The sequence below is a fragment of the Cynocephalus volans genome, chromosome 10 (genome assembly GCF_027409185.1).
Source record: "Cynocephalus volans isolate mCynVol1 chromosome 10, mCynVol1.pri, whole genome shotgun sequence".
NCBI lineage: Eukaryota > Metazoa > Chordata > Mammalia > Dermoptera > Cynocephalidae > Cynocephalus > Cynocephalus volans.
Genome location: NC_084469.1, coordinates 15,764,711 through 15,785,969, shown reverse-complemented (window position 1 = coordinate 15,785,969; position 21,259 = coordinate 15,764,711). Strand labels below are relative to the sequence as shown.

At 49.2% G+C, this 21,259-nt stretch overlaps 2 protein-coding genes across 4 annotated transcripts in view; both read left to right on the top strand.

Moving 5' to 3' along the window:
- Nucleotides 1–11,493, top strand: part of RNF43 (ring finger protein 43) — a 56,051-nt gene extending 44,558 nt beyond the window's left edge. For both annotated transcript variants that reach the window (XM_063111397.1, XM_063111396.1), the window contains 7 exons: nucleotides 2,883–2,957; nucleotides 3,066–3,197; nucleotides 3,843–3,947; nucleotides 5,317–5,478; nucleotides 6,030–6,132; nucleotides 6,764–8,119; nucleotides 10,080–11,493. In XM_063111397.1, the coding sequence (XP_062967467.1) occupies nucleotides 2,889–2,957; nucleotides 3,066–3,197; nucleotides 3,843–3,947; nucleotides 5,317–5,478; nucleotides 6,030–6,132; nucleotides 6,764–8,119; nucleotides 10,080–10,123 (1,971 nt within the window). In that variant the 5' untranslated portion in view covers nucleotides 2,883–2,888 and the 3' untranslated portion in view covers nucleotides 10,124–11,493. The remainder of the gene's footprint in view (nucleotides 1–2,882; nucleotides 2,958–3,065; nucleotides 3,198–3,842; nucleotides 3,948–5,316; nucleotides 5,479–6,029; nucleotides 6,133–6,763; nucleotides 8,120–10,079) is intronic.
- A 1,532-nt stretch (nucleotides 11,494–13,025) lies between these two features.
- On the top strand, nucleotides 13,026–18,591 carry SUPT4H1 (SPT4 homolog, DSIF elongation factor subunit). Of its 2 annotated transcripts, none has more exons than XM_063110870.1 (5): nucleotides 13,026–13,160; nucleotides 13,707–13,813; nucleotides 17,341–17,396; nucleotides 17,667–17,720; nucleotides 18,199–18,591. In XM_063110870.1, exons 1-5 carry the CDS (start codon nucleotides 13,092–13,094, stop codon nucleotides 18,264–18,266), a joined length of 354 nt encoding a protein of 117 aa, XP_062966940.1. In that variant the 5' UTR covers nucleotides 13,026–13,091; the 3' UTR covers nucleotides 18,267–18,591. The 2 variants fall into 2 exon arrangements, with proteins under 2 accessions (XP_062966940.1, XP_062966939.1); XM_063110869.1 differs by having other exon boundaries at nucleotides 13,026–13,178.
- Nucleotides 18,592–21,259: the final 2,668 nt, after the last annotated feature.

Sequence of the window (21,259 nt, the reverse complement as noted above, 5' to 3'; positions counted from 1 at the left end):
AGCCAGGATTCAAACCCAGGCAATTTGGGCAGAGTGGATCTCAATAAAGGTTATGTCCCTTCTCCTTCTACCTACCCTTGCTCTCAGGCCCAGGTGAATCCCACCTCTTCTATTGAATCTTTCCTGACTAGCCCAGCCCAGCCAGCTTAGTAGGAACAGGAATCCCTCTCTCAGAGCACACCTATAGCAATTAGGGTCTCTGCCCAAGCTTTCAACACCATGTTCTGCTAAATCTAGGTGTCATGACCTTAGGGGTAGAGGGAGGCCAAGGGTCCTTTCTACCCCACACCCACCCCAAAATGAGCTGCCTCACTTTGATCTATTTTGTATATTGAGGATTTGTGTCAGATTGGGGGGGGGGACGGGTAGTGGAGGGAAGGAAGGAAGGGCATTCTGAAGTGAAAAAAGGTTTGGAAATTACTGGTCTATTCTATTCATTTGTGCTCTAGAATGTCAGCATTATAGTTTTATGTATGTGCCTTGTCTCCACAACTAGATTATGAGCTGTTCTGGAGGGCCTGGCCTTCCCTGGCTTGCTGCCCTGGGCACAGTAGGTGCTCAATCTTTGATGAGCAGGAGATATGCAGAGACTGTGGTCTGGAGAGGAAACTCTAAGGCCCAGAGAAGTGCTGCAGCTGACCAGTGAGCCCAGTGAGTAAGAGACAGGATTTCAGCTCATTCTCATGGCTCTCTCTGGAATGACTCCTGCTGCTAGAGGCCTTGGGCAGCCTTGTTTGCTGCCCCTAGGGCTGGCTCTGAAACTTCCAAAGAGGTTTCTGGGTTGTCTTTCTGCAGCTTAACCTTCCTGTCCCGATGGACTGCCCATCTTCTCTCTGCCTTCCAGATTCCAGTCCCTGAAGAAGCACTTTTTTTCTCCCTGCCTTGCACTTCTTGGGTGCAGGTAGACATGGGGCATGAATAGCTGAAGGTTGGGCTGCCATCTGTCCCCAAACCTTGCTTTTCATTTCTAGAACTCTGGATGCAGGAACCCACTGCCTGGAAGTCCTGTTCGTTTTCCCCTGTTGGCCAACTCTCTGGGCTCTTTGATCACTTTTACAGCTTTGTAATTATGGGCTGTAATGGGCTAGGGTGTTTGAATGTCACAGTAATTGCTTTTCACTGGTCCTACCCCAATGCTTCAAAGAGAAAGGGGTGAGGAAGAAAGGAAATCTCCTAAGAAGGAAGCATTTGCCCTCCCTCATGCTCTTCCAGGCCAGGCTGGGTCCAGGGTCTTGTTCTGGGGATGGGAAAGCTGAGGCCCTGGGAGTCCCAATTCTGTGACTGCTGGAGTGACCTCTCCCACCCCTCAGCCAAGTCCCAAGAATATGAGATTACCAGTAGGTTTCCCCTACCAGGGACTCCTTTTCCCCTGGTACTGCTCCCATACCCTTGCTTGGAGAACTCTGAAGATTGGAGAGCTTCTGTGTGCCTGGAGTAGCCTTGGTGGGGTGGACTTTCTGGGAGGAAGTGGGTGGGAGGAAGATGGAGCCTGTGACCTCTCACTTTCTTCAATGATTCCATTCTGGAGGACCGTGAACTTTCAGTCAGTTAGCCTGGCGAGCCTGGGCCTAGGCTGGGCCTGGGTGTGAGTAGAGGGTACAGCCCAGCTTCTGAGGGAGGGAGGGAAGGAAGAGGGAAGATACCCTCCTGACCAAAACGGGGGCTCACTGCAGTGTCTCCACCGCCCTCCCCTGGCCCCCGGCCTGAAGACAGCAGGTTCTGAGGGGCCCCTGTCCCCTGCCACTGCCTGGGGAGTGGGGAGCAGGGAGCGGGAGCAAGGAGCTGCTCCCAGCCTGCCTGGCAGGAGACCTGCCCCGACAGGCTCTCCCTGGGAAGCGAAGGCAAGCAGAGATCAAAGTGCCGAGAGGGTGAGTAAGTCCCAGCACTGGCTCCTCTTCCTGCTACCACCACTTGCAGAAGGCTTAACTCCCTCGTTGCCTGCCTGTGGAGGGCCCCAGAGACTCAGAGGGGCCCCAGGGGTATGTGGAAGAAGGCTGGAGAGTGGCTGTGCCTGGCAAGGAGACCCCATGCTAGGGCCAGAGCAGCTCCCTCACAGTGTCTGTCTTCGGTCGGTCGCCCTGTGCCTCCACCCTGCTTAGCTCTTATCTCCTTTCTCTTGCCCTCACAGGCATACCCCTAGATTCCTGCCTTTCGTTCTCCTTCTGGCTCTGCTATCCCTTCTGCCTGGTTGGCTGGCTTCAGCTCCCCCAGGCCTGCTCTTGGAGCCCATGGTGAACATGCACGTGCATGTATGCATAGTTGTGTCCTTGTGGGAACAGCCCCTCGGTCCGTACCCCCAAGTCTCTAATGCTACCCTAAGGGAGAGGATGAAGGGGTAAAGTACTGGACAGGGACTCCTCTAAATCCTCAGACTGGAGCCAGAGATAGAGTTGGCAAACTAGAGCGTGGCAGGGATAGAGGGCCTGTGAGATGGTGCTGTGGAGGCCCGAGGGGAGAACAGGGTCCCAGGCTCTATTCTGAACTCTCGCCTGCTTCCTCCATGCACTCCTCCCAGGGGCTCTGGTCACTCCTACTCTTTCTTCTCACACCTCTTAGTGAAGGCAGACTGATCAAACCCTGAAGGCATGGGCCACATCTTATTTGTCCCCAGCCCTAGAGCCAGGTCCACTGTCTGGTACCCAGTAAACTCTTGTTAAGGGTTTGTTCATTACAAAAGAAAGGCCTGAATGTTGTCCTTTGAAGGCTGTGGGGCCTGGGTGAGCCTAGTCCCATGACCCCTTGCATGTAGGTAAGCGAGTGTGCAGGAGTACGGTGCGTGTGAAGTCCTAGGAAGGGATGGATGTGTGAGAGGGTGGGGCTGAGCTGATGGGAGGCTGTGTCACTTAGTGACTCCAGCCAAACTCTGCCCTGTGTCTCTGCAGGCCCGGATGGCGGGTGAGCGAGGAGCCAGTGCTGTCCTCTTTGACATCACTGAGGATCGAGCTGCTGCTGAGCAGGTACCCAGGGAGATTGGAGTGTTCCAGGAGGGGGCTGGATGGAAGAAAATAAAGTTCCCAGGGCGGGAGAAGTCACAGCAGTCCTTGTGGGCACTTTCCCTCCTGCAGCTGCAGCAGCCCCTGGGACTGACTTGGCCAGTGGTGTTGATCTGGGGTCATGATGCCGAGAAGCTGATGGAGTTCGTGTACAAGAACCGAAAGGCACATGTGAAGATTGAGCTGAAGGAGCCCCCAGCTTGGGTAGGCACAACAGACCTGCAGTCCCTCCCCCAGCACCTGCTCTCACCTCTGCTTTGTCCTGTGGCAACTCCCATGAAAGCCCTTAGACTCCTGGAGCTGAGAGAGACCCTAAAAACCCTCTAGTCCAACTTCATCCATCAGCTGCGTGCCTCTGGGCAAGTTTCTCCCCATCTCTGAGCTTCATCTGCAGAGTGAACAGATGAGGCCAGATGGGTTCTAAAGCTGTTTTCAGATCTGTGGTTTCATGGCATGGAGTAGCAGAGCCAGAATGAAACCCTGGCCCCCAGCCCACTGGCCCCCTGATCCCTGGTTGGTGCTTCTCTTCTGGCTAAGAACCTCATCTGGCTGCTCACTGGCAAGTAGCACCCACCTTGCAGAGGGGTCCCTGCGCCTTTTCCCCAGGCACACGGGTTTTCAGATAGTACTTCTTACAGCTGACATCTGGAAGACACTCTCCTGTGAGTGCCCTTGGGCAGAGAGGGATCACCTAACCCCACTGCCAGGTTCATCCTTTCCTCATCCCCTCAGATGGAAGACTCACGGGACCTCCAGCTCTCTATGTATCTCCTGGCCTCATGTTTCCTCCTACACTGGCCCAGCTCCTTCCAGAAGTATGACCCCTTCCCTCTCTGCTTGACCCCCCAGCCAGATTATGATGTGTGGATCCTCCTGACGGTGGTGGGCACCATCTTCGTGGTCATCCTGGCCTCAGTGCTGCGCATCCGGTGCCGCCCCCACCACAGCAGGCCGGTGAGCAGTGTGGACCTCCTCATAGAGGAGGGCGTGTGATGGGGAAGGGTGGGGAGCAGGAAAGAGAAGGTGAGGAAGGGCAGCATTGTTATGCCCATGAAGCAGGCTAAATACCCAGCAGCCTCTCCCCATATTGCTCATTCATTCCTTCCTTCCACAAATACACTGAGCTTCTAGTATGTGTCAGGCAGTGTTCCAGGTGTTGGGAATAGCACAGTGAACAAAAACAACAAAAAATCCCTACCCTCAAGGAGCTTTCGTTCTAGCGGGAAGAGACAGACAATGAACAAATAAGTAAAATATATAATGTTTTAGATGGCAGTATGTGCTACGGAGAAAAATAAAATAGCAAAGAGGAGCAGGGAATACAAGGAGGCAAGGTTAATTTTTAAAAGCAAGTTCAGGGAAGGCCACATTGAGAATATAACATTAGAACTAAATGGTTGAGGGGGTGATCTGTGCAGGTATCTAGGGAGAAAGTAACTAAGGCAGAGCACTGCAAGTGCAAAGGCCGCGGGGCGGAGGAGTGCCTGGCGTGTCTGAGGAGCAGCATGAAGGCTGTATGGCTGGAGTAGTGAGTGAGAGGGCGGAGTAGGAGGTGTGGATAGAGAGTTCATGGAGCCCAGTTATGCTGGACTGTTCAGGCCATTGTAACGACTTTGTTTCTTACTCTGGGTGATATGGGAGCCGTGGCAGGGTTTTGAGCAGAAGGGGTGCTGTGATCCTCTGACTTATGTTTCAACATGATCACTCTTGCTGCTGTGATGAGAACAGACCACAGAGAGGCAAGGCTGGGAACAGAGAAAACAGCTATTATGGGAATCTGGGTGACAGTAATGGTGGCTTGGATTACGGAGGTGGCAGTGAATAGTTAGATTCTGGGTATATTTTGAAGACAAGGCCAACAGGTTTACTAATGGATTGATTGTGTGATGTGAGAGAGGACTCAAGAGTGGCACCAAAATTTTTGGCCTGAGCAATTAAAAGAATGGAATTGCTATTTACTGAGATGAGGAAGACAGGGAGGATGGCTGTGTGGTTGGGGTGTTTAATGGGATTAGGAGTTCAGTTTGGGGCATGTTAAGCTTGACATGCCTATTAGATATCCAAGTTGAGATGTCAAGTTAGATAAAAAGTTTTTCTCACGGTTATCAAGGGAAGAAAAGCTTAATGGTATAAGCGGGGAGGTAGAATGGGAGGCCTTGGCCCGCTTGGCAGAGCCATGTATGAGCTCCAAGGGGACAAACTCCCAGGGTTTTCAATTGACTGTGTGATCTAAGTGGGTGACTGGGAACTGAGTGCATGCTGGGGTCCAGGGGTAAGGAAAGAGGAGACTGTACCCCATTCTGAGCCCCTCTCCTCTTCTCAGAATACCCTTCAGCAGCGAACAGCCTGGGCCATCAGCCAGCTGGCCACCAGGAGGTACCGGGCCAGCTGCAGGAGGGCCCGGGCTGAGTGGCTAGACTCAGGGAGCAGCTGCAGCTCAGCCCCCATGTGTGCCATCTGCTTGGAGGAGTTCTCCGAGGGGCAGGTAAGCCAGGCCTTGTTGTTCACCTCTGTAGCCAGGCTGGGGAGACAGATTGAAGCTGGGGTGTGGGTGGAAGGCTTAGGGCTCGTGTGGGTGTCCTGGCTATATTTGTGTCCTCTGTATCCTGTGTGGGGCAGAGGTAGGAGATCGCCCTGAGGTTTGGTCACTTGTCACTTTCCTGGCCTTCTAGGGGAAGAGCACTATTGTTTGTTTGAGAGTATACCATGTGCCAGGCTGCAGTGGTACCTTAGATGCATTATCTCATTTTAGCCTCAGGGCAGTGAAGGGTGAGGGTAGATTCCTTTTTTTTAACCTTCCTTTTATAGCAGAAAACTGTCTGTTAAGAAACTTGCCCAAGGTCATGCAGCTAAGTGGCAAAATCCAGGTCTACCTGATACCAAAGCCCATACCTTTTCTATTCTACTTGAGGTCTTCTGCAAGGTGATAGCAAGGAGACGCCAAAGGGAGTCAGGGGGACGTCTTGCTTCCTGGCTACTCCTGTGGCTATAGAAACCTTTGGTTTGGACCCCCTTTTTTCTTCCTGTTTTCTTCAGGAGCTACGGGTCATTTCCTGCCTCCATGAGTTCCATCGTACCTGTGTGGACCCCTGGCTACATCAACATCAGACTTGCCCCCTCTGCATGTTCAACATCATAGGTAGGAGGTGGGCCAAGGACTCCCCTGTGTGCAGGCAGATGGGTCTAGAATGTGGCTGCCCTCTGGAAAAGGGCTTCTGTCTTGAAGCTGAGGAGAAAGCAGAACCGCCACAGTAGTCCTTTAAGCAGTGCCTCATCCGCGGGGAAGGGCCATTCACACTGTTTACTGTTTTATTATTTAAAAAATTATTTGTATTTTTATGACAACTTTGTTGATTCTAAATCTGGGTGATTTGTATATTTATTATTCTATTCTGGCAATAAAGTATCCTATTCTAACAAAATCAGTATATTATAACAATTTTCTAAAAGATAAAAGTGAAATAAATATCTTGAGGAAAGAACCTTTTTCTTATTCACCCAAAGGTGCAGTATGGGCTAGCAGTGGCCCTGGGTGAAAGAGCCCCAAATGGCTTGTGGGAGGAGCAGGGACTGACATGCAGAGTGGAACTCCCAGGACAGACAGCCTGAGTGTGGGGAATGAGGGAGTCCCAGGGCACAGGCAGGTTAGGTGTGGCCTTGGTCCCCCACACTCTAAGCTCACAGGCTGCACAGGGTCAGATAGGTTAGCTACAGCCACACCTTTCTGAATGCATTCTCCGCAGACCTGTGCTCTTGGTTCTTTTTTCCAGAGGGAGATTCATTTTCCCAGTCCCTGGGACCCTCTCGATCTTACCAGGAACCAGGCCGGAGACTCCACCTCATTCGCCAGCATCCTGGCCATGCCCACTACCACCTCCCCGCTGCCTACCTGTTGGGCCCTTCCCGGAGTGCAGTGGCTCGGCCCCCACGACCTGGTCCCTTCCTACCATCCCAGGAGCCAGGCATGGGCCCTCGGCACCACCACTTCTCCAGAGCTGCACATCCCCAGGCTCCAGGAGAGCAGCAGCGCCTGGCAGTCACCCAGCACTCCTATGCACAGGGCTGGGAGCCAAGCCGTCTCCGATGCACCTCACAGCACCCTGCCACTTGCCCAGTGCCCCTGCGCTGGGCCAGGCCTCATGACAGCAGTGGATCTGGAGAAAGCTACTGCACAGAACGCAGTGGCTACCTGGCAGACGGGCCAGCCAGTGACTCCAGCTCAGGGCCTTGTCATGGTTCTTCTAGTGACTCAGTAGTCAACTGCACAGACATCAGCCTGCAGGGCATTCATGGCAGCAGCTCTACCTTCCGCAGCTCCCTGAGCAGTGACTTTGACCCTTTGGTATACTGCAGCCCTGAAGGGGATCCCCAGGGAGAGGAAACTCAGCGTAGCATGACCTCTCGGCCCCGTTCCTTGGACTCAGTGGTGCCCACAGGGGAAACTAAGGTTTCCAGCCATGTCCACTACCATCGTCACCAGCACCACCACTACAAAAAGCGGTTCCAGTGGCATGGCAGGAAGTCTGGCCCAGAAACTGGGGTTTCCCAGTCCAGACCTGCTGTTCCTCGGACACAGCCCCAGCCAGAGCCACCTTCTCCTGATCAGCAAGTCACCAGATCCAACCCAACAGGCCCTTCAGGGCAGCTCCCCAACCCACAACGGCCCAGGACCCTCAAAGAGCCAGCCCCTGGCCCAGTTGAAGCCTCCAGCCCCAGCCCCAGCCCCAGCAATCTTTTCAACCTGCAGAAATCCAGCCTCTCTGTCCGACACCCACAGAGGAAACGGAAGGGGGGTCCCTCAGAACCCATGCCAGCCTCTCGGCCCCAGGACTTGACTGTGCACGCAGCTTGCCAGATTTTTCCCCATTACAGCCCCAGCCTGGCATATCCTTGGTCCTCAGAGGCCCACCCATTGATCTTTGGACATCCGGGCCTGGACAGGAGGCTGCTACCAGAAACCCCAGGCTCCTATTACTCAAGTTCACAGCCAGTATGGTTATGTCTGACTCCACGCAGAGCCCTGGGACCACACCCACCTGGGGAGGGGCCTTCTGAATGGAGTTCTGACACCCCAGAGGGCAGGCCATGCCCTTACCCACACCACCAGGTGCTGCCAGCCCAGCCTGGTGAGTTTTCAGGGGAAGTGCGTGTGGTAGGGGGAAGAGGCTAGAGCTGGGTATTGCAGGACAGGTGGAGTCAGTGAACAAGGGGTTGATGAAAGCTGAGGAAAATACAACGGAGGTGACATTCAAAATATTGGACAACCGGCACAGCATAGCATGCTGGCTGGAGTGCTGGGGCACTGTGGCTCTGTCAGCTGCTATCCCTTTAGATGCCAGATCACAGGTAGGCCACAGTGGAGGTACTAGTGGCCTAGTGTGGCTGAGGCATTAGAAAGGCACCTTGGTGGCTTGGGGCAGCAGCTCAAATAAAGTGTTTCAACACTTTAATAATTGGTACAGCTCTACCAAAGCTCACAGCTCAATATTATCTCTAAATACAAAGAAGGCAAAAAGTGTTGCTTGGAGAGAGCGTGATCTTATAGGAGAAATAATTACAGATAACCATAACACTAGGTCATATGAGAAGAGCTACATGAATGATGAAAGAAAATAGAAACCACAGGGGGTTCCTGGCAGCCCTGTGGGTCCTTAGGTTTTCTCCTCTTCCCTGTGGTAAAAGAACAAGTAAGTCTTCCCTTCCAAGCACCCTTGTTAATAAGACCAATTTCATTTTCTTGGGGACTCAGTGCATCCCTATATTACAACCAATGGTGATAATGGAAATTCTCAACTTTAACTTGGTGTTTATTTGCCCAAATATGTCACCTTCTTCACCTTCCAGGGCCTTCCACCTCCCACTCTTCTCCCATTGTGTGGATGACACAGCTCTTTGTCTACATCCATTGCTAGGATTACCCCTCTACCCCAAAAGGGGACCCAAAGCTCCTGAATATAAGACCTCACAGTCTAGGAATCCTACAGGCAGGATCAGGAGCTGCTACCATCCGTGCTTATGATTTGGACCCTGTCGTGTGTGTACTTTCAGTGCTGCCAGTGCCAGACCACCACCTCCCTTTTCCTTGCTCCTCACATCCAATCAGTGCCAGGTTCTGTCAACTGTTTGTCTGCCAGCTTTATCATATTCTCCTCAAGTCCAGTACTGATGGCCCCTTCCAGTGTCTTAGGTACAGCCTACAGATCAATTTGGGAGCCTCCTAGCTCTTCTCTTCCCTCCTACAGGGCTGTGAAGGCTGGGTGCTACACATCCAGTGTTGTGTCCCTAGAGTTGTGCAGCACAGCCCCCCTGCTCTTAACCCCATACTGCTGCCAGGGTCACCTGCCTACAATAAACTATCAGAAATCTTCAAATGTTCGGTTTTGTCCAGAGAAAGGAAAAATCCAACTTGATTTGGCCTCAAGGCTCCAGAACCAGCAAGCCCCCATCTTCCTTCCAAACCCTATTTTCCACTCTTTCCCTTCCCCTGCCCCATGCTTTAGCCAAACTGGGTAAACACTTCTTGTAGTTCCTGCAGCCCAGAATGTCCTGCTGCCTTCCCTATGCCCGTAAATTCAGTTTCTACTTATATCCTGCAGGACTGGCTCATTTATGCCACTTCCAAGATTTCCTGATTGCTGCACTTGGATGTGCATCCCCTTCCGTGATGCATCTCTTTTGACACCGGTCCTATCCCACTGGCACGATAGCCATTTGCATGCATGCCTTCTCTCCTGCAAGGTTGTCAGGTCCCTGCTTATTCTTTCTGGTCTCCTCTTTGGCACATAGTAGCAGGCCAAACTCACAATGAATGCTTAATAAGTATTTATTGGGTGAATGAATGAATTGGTGTTCATAACACACTGGTTGCTATATATGTTTGGTATTGGTAACACAGTGGTTGCTATATGTTTTTCTTTCTCTGGATTTGTTTTTCTGTCCCCTGTGTCTCAACTGGGCATCTTTCAGCTTTCTCTCACTCTTTCTGGACATATTCCCTGCTATTCCCTCTCTGTGGTCCCCTTCCAGCCATATTCTCCCTCAGGTGGGACCCTTGATGACTCTTTTCTCCCCTCTCTCTAAATGCAGGCTCGGAGGAAGAGCTTGAGGAGCTGTGTGAACAGGCTGTGTGAGATGCTTAGGCCTATCGCCAACCAAGAATGTGCTCTGGATGAGTCGGGGCCCTATCTGGCACAGAGTCCTGCTCCTGGGAGAAGAAAGGACCTCAGCAAGCACCTCTCTTTTTGCCTTACTTCCTGGAACCACTGGAAGAGGGGTGGTGATGGTGGGTGGCGGGAGGTGCTGTTTCCTGCTCCCAGCTCCAGACCTTGTCTGCAGAACACATCTGTAGTACAGCAAGTCTGTGCCCAGCCAGGCAACCAGCTACTGCCTGTGTGGGCTGGATCCCTTGAAGGCTGTTTTTTGAGGGCAGAAATCTAGGTATCAGTATCTAGGTTTTACAAAGGTGCTGCTCCTAGCAGTACCCGAGACCTCATGTTCATAGCAGCCAATGAGTTCAGCTGAATGCATGACCCCTTCTCACCCCCTTCCTCAGGTGAGGTCTGCACATCAGCTTTGACCCTTCCCTGGTAAGGCCCCTGCATCAGGGGCAACCCTGGCTCTATCATTTTCCTTCTTTTCGAAAGGACCAGGAGGCTTAAAAAGGGTATCTCTCCGCAACTTCTCCAGACAGTGCCTTCCCTGGTGCATAAGGGAGGATGTTTCTCCCTTCTTGTTCTTAAATTGTTCTTAAGTGGTCAGAACCACTGTAAGTCAGAGAGGAGGCTCTGGGAAGCCAGAGTGTGAAGTTATGTCCCTGAAAGGGGTACAACACCATGAAGAACCTGGGATGAAGCCTCTGACCTTTAAACTCCTGTGTCACTCCAGCAGCCCCCATTCCTCTGGGGGTTGGGAGTAGAGTGGGGAAACTTTCCAAAGTGGGGAAACTTTTCCTTGAAGAACTCCTGTTACAAAGTCTTGAAACAGGTGGAAAGGAGAGAATTTTTTTGGATGTCATCTGGGAAGAGGGAGGATGAAACGAAGGTAGAAAAAGCAGGTTTACAGCTGAGCAGGAACAACAAAGAGTTCTTCTCTGGGAAGTTTTGTCTCAGAGCAGGGATGGGGCGCAGGGGAGAACAAAGGGAAAGCAAAGTGTGACCCTTGGGTTTGGAGGGCCCAGAGGTCCAGCTCTCCAGTATAAGCCATACAGGCCAGGGACCCACAGGAAGGTGTGCATGTGAGAGTGGAGTTGGAGCTGGAAGTCTGGCTGGGCAGCTTGTACCCAGTGGGCCAGCGTTGGGGGGCCTTCTTAGGGTGACATTCACCCGGGGTAGCCTAACCACTGCTGGCCCCTCAGGCATTATCCAATTGAAATGTGAATGTAGGGGCAAAGAAGATACAGGACCCCACTTGGGAAACTTCTTCCCCAAAGTCAGTGGGAAGACTAGCACCTAGGCACCCACATGGGTATTTTATATCTGAACCAGACAGAAAGACGCTTGAATCAGGCACTATGTTGAGAAATGTATTTATTTGCTAATATATTTATCCATAAATGTGGTGTGGTCTCGTGGTTTTGTTCTGTCGTGACCATCACTAAGGGTAACAACTTCGTCTCCTTTTACATTGAAAGAAAGAAATTATTTCTATCAGAGGCTAGGCTTTGATTTACAGAAGGATAGGGTAGAGTGATGGACTTGGCAACAAGAACTGGTTTGTCAGCCCCTAAAAGCATGGCTTAATGAGATCAAGGGAAGGAGAAAGCATGACTGGATTCTCATCACGGTTCAGTCATAAATTATCTGTATCATTATCGTACTGTTCACACTAATTTACCAAGCTTCAGAGACTTTGTAACCTTGGGCAAATACTCTGTGCCTCACTTTTTCCCAAAAAGTGGGCCTACTTCACAGAGTTGTTGCAGAGCTTACATGAAAATAGCAGAGAGCGAAAGAAAACATATTCCAAAGTAGAAAGTTATTCAGTGATAGAAAACATCCAAACCCCAGTCACAGAGCCCATCTAAGCACAGCATGTAACCGGCCATAAACAGCCCGCCTGCCTTGAAGAAGCTCAGTTTCAATGAGGAGGCCAGGCTGGAAAGACGGAAGAGCAGGGCCTGAAACTATTTATATCACATAGCTCCAATTCAGATAAACACAAGTGAGTGTGCTCTGCCTACACACCGGGCTATTGTGAGGACCAAGAGAGCTGGTGCTGTGTCGGTATGAAGAATCCCCAGGGTCAGGAGGGCTCTTTGCTCTCTTCCTTATACTGCTCAATTTCCTCTTCTGCTTCTCAGGGAAAGGTGTGGTTGTCTGTTGTCCAGTTTTGAACCAAAGAACAAAGCATTTAGCTTCTTATAGGATGAAATGAAGAAAAAAAAACCGAATGTCTTACCGATATTTTTTAGTAAAAGAACTGTGTCTTAATGCTAAGAGCCGCACAAAGTATAAATCATCGGCTGGAACGAACAAACGTAAGGAGTTTTTAAAAATAATTAAGCATGCATTTTTTCCGCCAGCGGCTCACAGGCCAGTATTCCTGCAAACGGCAAACGGCAACCTTATAGTGCTCTCCAGCTAGGACGGAGGGGTGGGGCCGCCCCCGGATTTGTGTTCGGTCTCTACAGAGAAAATCCAGAGGGACACAGTGGATTCGCTGTCCCAGCGCTTTTAAAACGGGATGATAAAGGCAATCGGCTATTATAGGGGATCCTTCCGAGGGCACCGGCGGCCGGGTGCCAGCAGCCTGGATCAAGTGGCCCGCGCCGGGGCATTCAGGCTCGGGCCCGGCCCATTCCCGCGAGGCCCCGGCTGCGCCGCGCCGCCCCGCCCCTATGGGCCGGTCGGCAAGCCCAACACCGCCCCCGCCGCGCCCGCGCCCAGGCCCAGGTGGCTGCCGGCTGCCCCGCCTCCGCTCCTCGGCGGGAGAAACCATCTCCTTAGGCGGGGGAAGGAGCGGGGTGGGCGTCCTCCCGCACCGGAAGAGGAAGTGTGAGGTGCCGGAAGTAGCGGGCATTCTGGGTAATGAGCTGTTTACTTCCTGCGGGCGAAGAGATTGGGGTAGGATCACTTGCTGTTGTTCTTCCAATCGGAGAGGATGGCCTTGGAGACGGTGCCGAAGGACCTGCGGCATCTGCGGGCTTGTTTGCTGTGTTCCTTGGTCAAGGTGTCCGTCGGGGACCTTGTAGGGGCGATGGGGGACAAAGGTGGGGGAAAGAGGGTGGAACGGGGTTGGGGACACTGAAAAGTAAGGTCCAGGACTCCGGGAGGTGGCGGGGGGAGTGGGAAGCCGTCTTAAGAACGCGGCAGGTCTTGCAGCTGAGGGCTCGGACTGTCATACAGGCCTCGAATCCTCAGCTCTTAGCACAGGCCTGGCCCTTTAACAGACGTTCGGTGTGCTTGTGTTGCAGCCGAAGGACACTGGGAGGCAGAGGAGGGTGGGGATCTGCAGCTGAGAGACTAGTTGGAGAGGGTGCCTCACGCTGGGGAGACTAGAGAAAGGAGTAGATAAAACGGAATTGGGAAGAAGAGAGGAAGGAGTGTGAGGGCGGAGCTTAGGAATAGAGCTTTGGGACTAGTACGTGGGGGACCAGATGAGACAGAGCCAACATAGGGAACAAAGAGATTGACCAGGTCGAAGTATTGAGAAAACTACTTTTTCTTTTAGCTTTGTTCATGCTTATCTCTCCTTTTCCTTTTTTCCTCCTCCCAGACTATAGACCAGTTTGAATATGACGGTTGTGACAATTGTGATGCATATTTACTGATGAAGGGTAACCGAGAGATGGTATATGATTGCACCAGCTCTTCCTTTGATGGGTGAGCCCTTTCAGATTCCTGCATTCCCCTCTGCATCACCCCACGCCAAAAAGTAAATGTGACGTACGCGTTTAAAACCATAGTTCTAGTTGGTCTCAGCAATTATTTTGAGACATACTAGTCCTATATATTTAGTACAGTAGACACTAGCCACAAGTAGCTATTGAGTAGTTGAAATGTGGCTAGTCCATATTAGGATATGCTTTAAATGTAAAATATACACCAGATTTCAAAGACTTAGCATGAGGAAAATAATATGAAATATTGTAACTTTTTTGTATTAATTACATGTTGAAATGATAATGTCTTGGATTTACTGAGTTAAATGAAATATTTAAATTAAATTTTATCTTTTCATCTTTATTCTTTCAAACCTGCCTGATTGAAAATTTCAAATGATGTACTGTTATTGAACAGTGCTTCACTAGACTGTCAGCTCATTGATGGTAAGGACTGTGTTTATCTTGTACAGCACTACCTGGCACAGTGCCTGGAAGGTGGTAGATGCTTAATAAATGTTTGTCAAATCAACAAAAATCCTTTTTGAAAATGAAGGGAAGGGAACGGAAGATACAGTAATGGTAGATTATTGCCCCAAAGCTGATGCTTTTAGGTATGTCTAAGAGGACCTATAAGAAAAGTTTTCTTTTGGCAAGGTTGTTTAGTGGGGAGAAGGGGAAGCCAGAGAAACTTAAGTGGCCAGATCTCACTTCTCCTTCCACATGGTAGGAGCCAGAGGGCAGTATTATTTGGGGGTTAAGCTTTATGCACAAATTGGGCTCAACCCTCAGTACTTGCTAAAGTGGTGCCAACTCCATTCCATCTTTGATTTCCTTTAGGGGAAAATAGAAGAATGGACAAAAAAGATGTTGGCATGGAACCTTTGCTTCCTACTTACGCATGTGCACACTCAGATACTCTGTTCCCTTTGTTCATTTGTCAGTCCTATACCATTCAGTACTAACGAATGAAGGGACTCCCATCTATGGCTAAAGTATTAAGTTAGCTGCTGTGAGAGATACGAAGAGTTACAAAATGAGACATCTACTAGTAAGAGAGAGAGTGTGAAGTTTCGCATATTGGGGTGGATGTTATTGTGGTAAAATATACATAGCAAAAAGTTTGCCATTTTAACCATTTTTTTAAGTGTATAATTCAGTGGCATTAGTGTATTCACATTGTTGTGCAGTCATTACTACCATCAATCTCCAGAACTTTTTTCATCTTGCAAAACTGAAACTCTGTAACCATTAAATGCTAACTCCCTTACCCCCTTCCCCCCAGTCCCTGGCAATCACCCCTCTTTCTGTCTTTATGAATCTGACTACCCTAGGTACCACATAAAACTGGAATCACAAAATATTTGTCCTTTTGTGTCTGGCTTATTCCACTTAGCTTTTCTTCAGGGTTCATCCATGTTGTAGCATGTGCCAGAATTTCTTTCCTTTTTTAAGCTGAATAATATTCCATTGTATGTGTATGTACCACATTTTGTTTATTCATTCATCTTTCAATAGTGACTTGGCTTCCACCTCTTGGCTATTGTGACTATGAACATGAGTGTACAAATATCCGTTCAAGCCCCTGCTTTCAGTTTTTTGGGGTATATATCTGGAGATGGAATTGCTAGCTAATTCAGTGTTTAATTTTTTGAGGAATTGCCATACCGTTTTTTTTTTTGTTTGTTTGTTTTGGTAGCTGGCTGGTATGGGGATCCAAACCCATGACCTTGGTGTTATAAGGTCACGCTCTAACCAGCTGAGCTAACTGGCCAGCCCATACTGTTTTCTATGGTGGCTGCATCATGTTATATTCCCACCAATAGTGCCCAAGGGTTCCAATTTCTCCCCATCCTTGCCAACACTTATTTTCTGGGTTTTTTTTTTTTCCAGTTTTTATTTTAAATAGTTATCTTAATGGATGTGAATTGGTATCTCATTGTGGTTTTGATTTGCATTTCCCTAAGGACCAGTGATGTTGAGCATCTTTTTTATGTGCTTATTGGCCATTTGTATATCTTGAAGAAATATCTATTCAAAGTCCTTTGCCCAGTTTTGAATTTGGTTTGTTTTTGTTGTTGTGTCATAGGATTCATTTATATATTATAGTGAATATTTTGTTTTAAAGAGTTGGGGGCTAAAGGAGATCAGAGGAGGGCTAGATGACCTCAGGCAGAAGTGGAGGAGGCAGCATTCTTTCCTCTTAAGGAAAGAAGTACGGGATTTTTGAGGAAGTTGAAGTGAGAGAGAAGTAGAAAGAATATCCCAAATAAAGAGAGTGACTGGAGCAAAGGCAGGCGGTGGGAAAAACCAGGATATGTTTGGAGCAGTGGGAATTCTGTTCTGGTTAAACCATAAGGTTGGGTAACAGGGACTGTACAGCTAGAAAGACAGATTGTGAAGGACAGAGAAGAATATGCTTGTAGCCAGGAGGATGTGTCTATCTTAGATCAGTCTGCAAGGCCAGGGACTAGTGTTTTCCTACTTGTCACCCTTGGAAGTGGGATCAGTTCCACTCATAGCACACAGCTGGAAATGTAGGATTTGGTTGGGAAGTGAGTCTCCTCAAGTAAGAATCCAAGATTTTTGCCAAGAGAAGAGGGAATGGATATTGAGGAGGCAGTCAGCAAATGCCAGTGCCTAGTAGAGACCTGACACAATAGGCAATCAGTAAGCATTTGATTTTCATGAATGACAAAAATGACCTCTGTAGCTTCTGAAAACACCCAATGCTTATCGTTTTTGCTCAAGTAGTAGGCTTCTAGCCCTTGAATGGCCTATCTGTTATCAGTGCTCTGGAATCAGAGCTGCCTGGGAAGGACTATTAGGATAACAAGGAGAGTTAATGCTTATTTAACACCTTTTCTGTGCTAGTCTGAACTAGGTGTTTTTCATGTATTTTCTCAACCTTTGAGTCTCATCCTATGAATTTTTTTCTTTTTTTCGATGGCCTGTACAACGTGACCTTGGTGTTATAGGGCTGTGCTCTAACCAACTGAGCTATCTGGCCAGCCCTTCCTTACTGATGAAATTCTGAGAGAGGTCTCCGTGTGTATTTCAGGCTGCACAGCTGATTAGAGAAAGAACTTGGCCAAGTCTTACTCATTTCCGGTAGGAGGATCCATTGTTTTGATTCACTCTCCACTTTGCACTAAGCCCTGCTCCTCAGTGGTTGTGTTGGTTGTAGTCAGTGTAGTACTGGCCATCTACTGCTAAAGCTGCCGTTTCCTAGGGAATCGGTAGGCTGAAGATGTTTTTGAGCCTGATGAGATAATCTTGGGGATGATGACTGACCTGTGACTGGAGGGCCAGGGACATAAGAATGAAGGACCTTTGTCAGTACCAGCTTTGAGTTAGCCCCTTCCCAACATTAGAACTCAGTTTTCTCTGCTTTCCAGTGGAGACTCAATATTTGCTTTTTCCTGGGTTTCCTCTCCCAGAACTGTTGTGCTAGCTGAGCAGTTCTCTTGGTCTCCCTCCTCTTTAGCAGGGAGGCTCAGGCTGACTCCATTTCTTTTCCCTCCCTAGAATCATTGCAATGATGAGTCCAGAGGACAGCTGGGTCTCTAAGTGGCAGCGAGTCAGTAAGTGTCTCTCTTTCTCCTTATCCTGGCCTAGTTATGGTGGCGTTATTATATCAGGTCCAGTGGGGGAGTCTTAACAGCAGGGTGAGTGACCTCAGGGTGGGAAAAGATGGGGTAGTCATGTGCCCTGTCATTTAACACTTGTAGACAAAAGAAGTGGTAGTTCTTCTCTTGGAGGAGTTGCAGCACTTGTTTTGTTTTTAGCTTAAGCCTCCATTTGGTCGTTAGTCTTAACTTTCTCCCACTGCAATCTTCTGTCTTCTCTCTCAGGTAACTTTAAGCCAGGTGTGTATGCGGTGTCAGTCACTGGTCGCCTGCCCCAAGGTAACAATAATCTTAATAACAGCCGATGTTCATATACTGTACCAAGCTCTGCAGAAATCCTTTATGTGAATTTATGCCAATCCTTCCAGTGCTATTAAGTGCTGCACTTTACAGATTAGGAAACCAAGGCACAGAAAGGTGAAATAACTTGCCTGAGGTCACCACCTAGTAAGTGAGGTAACCAGAATATGAACTCAGGCATTCTCATTCTAGAACTTTTGCTTACACGTGTCCCTCTTTTTCTTCTCACTCTTACAATGTCATTGTTTGCCAAACAGTTGCCTGGATATTTAGTGGTAACAAGCCAACCAAGCAAGACTATTAATGAGCAGTCTAGAAACTCCAGTTTACTTATAACCATCCCCCACTCCCACCCCCCAAAGGGGCAGCTGAGAGGCCTTTCTTTTTTTTGTTTGTTTTTAGGGGTTCTTACCCTTCTGAATCTTCCCTCACAGAGCTGTTTCTTTTCCTGCCACAGGAATCGTGCGGGAGCTGAAAAGTCGAGGAGTGGCCTACAAATCCAGAGACACAGCTATAAAGACCTAGCAAGATAAGATGCAGGGCTGCCAGCATCTTTGCTGTCCACTGCCCGCCTCTGCTTAGTTTTGTTGTGGAACTAAATGGACAGAACGTCAAATACTCTCCACCTCCAACTCCAAGACTCAACAACAGTAGCACATCATGTTCCTGGGCCATTTTACCATCTTTGGACTACTGGTGGGGGGTGAGAGGGGTTTGGGTTGGTGGATTAACAGACTGAATTGAGGGAAGAGTAGGATGCTGGTTTTCCTTCTTACAGCCCAGGGCTGTGCCCTTGTCCACGGGCAGGACTCTGGGTCAAATGACAATAAACATGGGCCCCTAGAAAGTTCTTAAGGCCATGATGCATGCCTTGCTTCCCTCTCCCTTTCTCTTAGCTAAGCACAGTAAGAGCTTGCTTGCCCTGTAAGCACCTTTCCAGAGCAGCAGAGGCCCTTCTGCTCCCTCTATCCTGTCTCTGAGCCTTCAGGGTTGCAGCCTTTCTAGGGTGCTTCCTCGGCTCTCATTAGAAGGGGTGCTGTCCTGAGGCTAGGTAGCCCCATCAGTCCGGTAGGCCCGGTGTCTAGTGGTTGTATCCTGCCTTGTAGACCTGGCACAGCAGTGTCCCCTGAAGAAATACTGAGGCCTGTTAGTGCCCTTTGTCCCTTGACCATGTTTAAGACTTCTTTTATTCCTTTGTGTGGTTTCTTTTTACTGCTCTTCCTATATTTAGGCCAGTCCCACTTACCCACATTTCACATTCCCCTGACTGGAGGCCCTCAGGCCTTAGGTAGTCTTAGTCTCACTTGTTCATGACTCTATAGGAGGTAGGCCCTTCCTTTTCTCCTCTGGCCTACCAGGGGCCTTAGGTAATGTCACATTATTGGCCAAGGTGAGTTATTTGTTTTAAAATAAAAAATTAACCATAAGTTCTCATTTACTTAGATTTCCACAGAAATTCTATTAATATCCCCATTTTGATTTCCCTAAGTTTCTTCATGTGTAAAACAGGAATGAAAAAAAACAGGAAAAAAAAAAAAAACCTGCCTATTTACCTCAGGATTGTGATTATTGAAATGAAGCAATATGAAAATTCTGTAATGTAAGTCTTATATAAGGCAAAATGCAGTTGCTGTCCTTTTGTTAGCCATTTTTCAATATGCCAAAATAGCACGGGGAAATGCCCAGACCCACAACTGCAGATTGAGCTCTGACTCATTAGCAGAGGTGCCTGCTCTAGAGTTTTGTGTTTCTTAGCCACCTGGTGTTGCTAGTGAGTCATTTTCTCTTGTTACCTGTGTGTGAGAAGAGATGCTGATTCTCGAGTCTGACTCCTCTCCCCACCCCCCCATCACACCCCCTTCCTTGTCCTCTTGTAGGCCTGGGACCAGCCAGGCTGCAAAATTTCCTCAGCCCAGCAAACTGAAAGCCCCATGGGTAGTGGTTTCTGTTTAATTTCAGTCCGAAAGCAGCCTCTGTAAGCAAGCCCACCAGGCTAGAGCTTACATCTTGGAGAGAAGAAGTGGGTTTCAGCAAGAGTGCCTAGGCTGTGCAGCCAACACCCAGCTTTCACTGGCTTTCTCAAAAAGTCCCTTGGAAAGCCCCAGCTGCTGTCCTGTGTGTCTGACCCGGACGTGGCTGCTTGGTGTGAATGGAAACAGTTGTGGGGAGGGGCGGCAAGAGGAGCTGTGCACAAATAACCACACTCAGGCTGCCTTGGCCCCACACTAAGCTGAGCCCTAACTGTCAGTCTCACAGGAAGTGAAAGACACAGGCACCGATGGTCTTGGGGGAGGGGTGACCTATTGCAGTGCCTGGATTCCACAGATTCAGTGTGCCAAGTGGGCTCTGCCTGGGAGCTGCTTCCAAATGAGCTTCTTTGCCTTCTCTGGCACTTGAACCTGCATGTGGTACCACTCAGCAGCCCAGACAGGCACTAAGGTGCTGGAGACCCATCCCCTACTGGGAGCCTAAAGGACCTAAGACAAGGACTTAGGCACTGTGTGGAAGAAGGGTTCTCAGGCACTGGTACTGCTGTCTTGCATTCCACAGCCGTGAAGGCTGTCCTACCCGCTGTGTCCATCAAAGTTTTCATCATTCTGACTGCTGAGGTTCTGAGTCTGCCCAGGGTCTTAAGGTCTTCCCTTGGTGTCTTGGTCAGTAGTATGGCTTTCTCTTTCAGAAGGGCAAGGCTCCTCCCTGGTTCAACAAGGACAAATCAGACAGAGACTAGGAATAGAGTAGTGGCCAGGCTGCCTTCCACTTGCCTGCCTATTCCTCAATTCCTCATTCTTGCCCTACCCACCATGTGTTGTGGGGTTAGGGTCTTCCAGAAACTGAGGGGCTAAGTGGCATTGCACTGATGAATGCAGCGTCTAGCCCATGCAGGGGCTGGTAGCTGATAGAGTAAAGGTCAAGATATTCTGGTCTTACAGGGGAGCAGTTTCCCAGGAAATGATGGTGATAGGCTCGGAGTGGGCTTACCAGGTTTAGGGACTGAGGCCTTGCTCTTGGTGTGGCCACTACCTTAACCCAGCCTGTCTACAGCTTGCTTCTCAGACCCCCTCCCTGACACCTGATCTCTCTGTTTGTATAAAAGAGGCAGGTAGGTAGTGTTTAAGAACAGTCTAATAATATCGTACTTTGAAAGTCTGGTTCAGGTTTAGTATCAGTAAAGCCTTTTGTATAAATAGCATTTTACAGTTGACAAAGGGTTTTCATATGCATTATCTCATTTGATCCTCACAAAACCCCTGGGACACAGTTAACATCTTTATTTAGTGAAGAAGAGACTTTGGCTCCGAGAGTTAAAAAGTGACTTGGCCGTGATCAGGGAGTGGAGTCGTAGCTCAAGAAATACAATGCCCATACGCAGTTTATGGCTGCTAACTTTCTGACATAGTTATTCCCAAACACGGCAGCTTTGCACCTTTTGTGAGTGATCCACTGAACCAGTGTGAGGCATTAGCTTTCTGTTGAATGAAGTTACAACACATTGTTCCTACACAGTGTACCATCAA

What these genes read in the sequence shown, in the direction of transcription:
- SUPT4H1 (XM_063110869.1), top strand. Translation starts at nt 13,092, where the DNA reads ATGGCCTTGGAGACGGTGCCGAAGGACCTGCGGCATCTGCGGGCTTGT. An exon ending in AGGTGTCCGTCGGGGACCTT is followed by an intron (nt 13,179 to 13,706) that starts GTAGGGGCGATG and finishes TCCTCCTCCCAG; the next exon opens with ACTATAGACCAGTTTGAATA. An exon ending in ACCAGCTCTTCCTTTGATGG is followed by an intron (nt 13,814 to 17,340) that starts GTGAGCCCTTTC and finishes TTCCCTCCCTAG; the next exon opens with AATCATTGCAATGATGAGTC.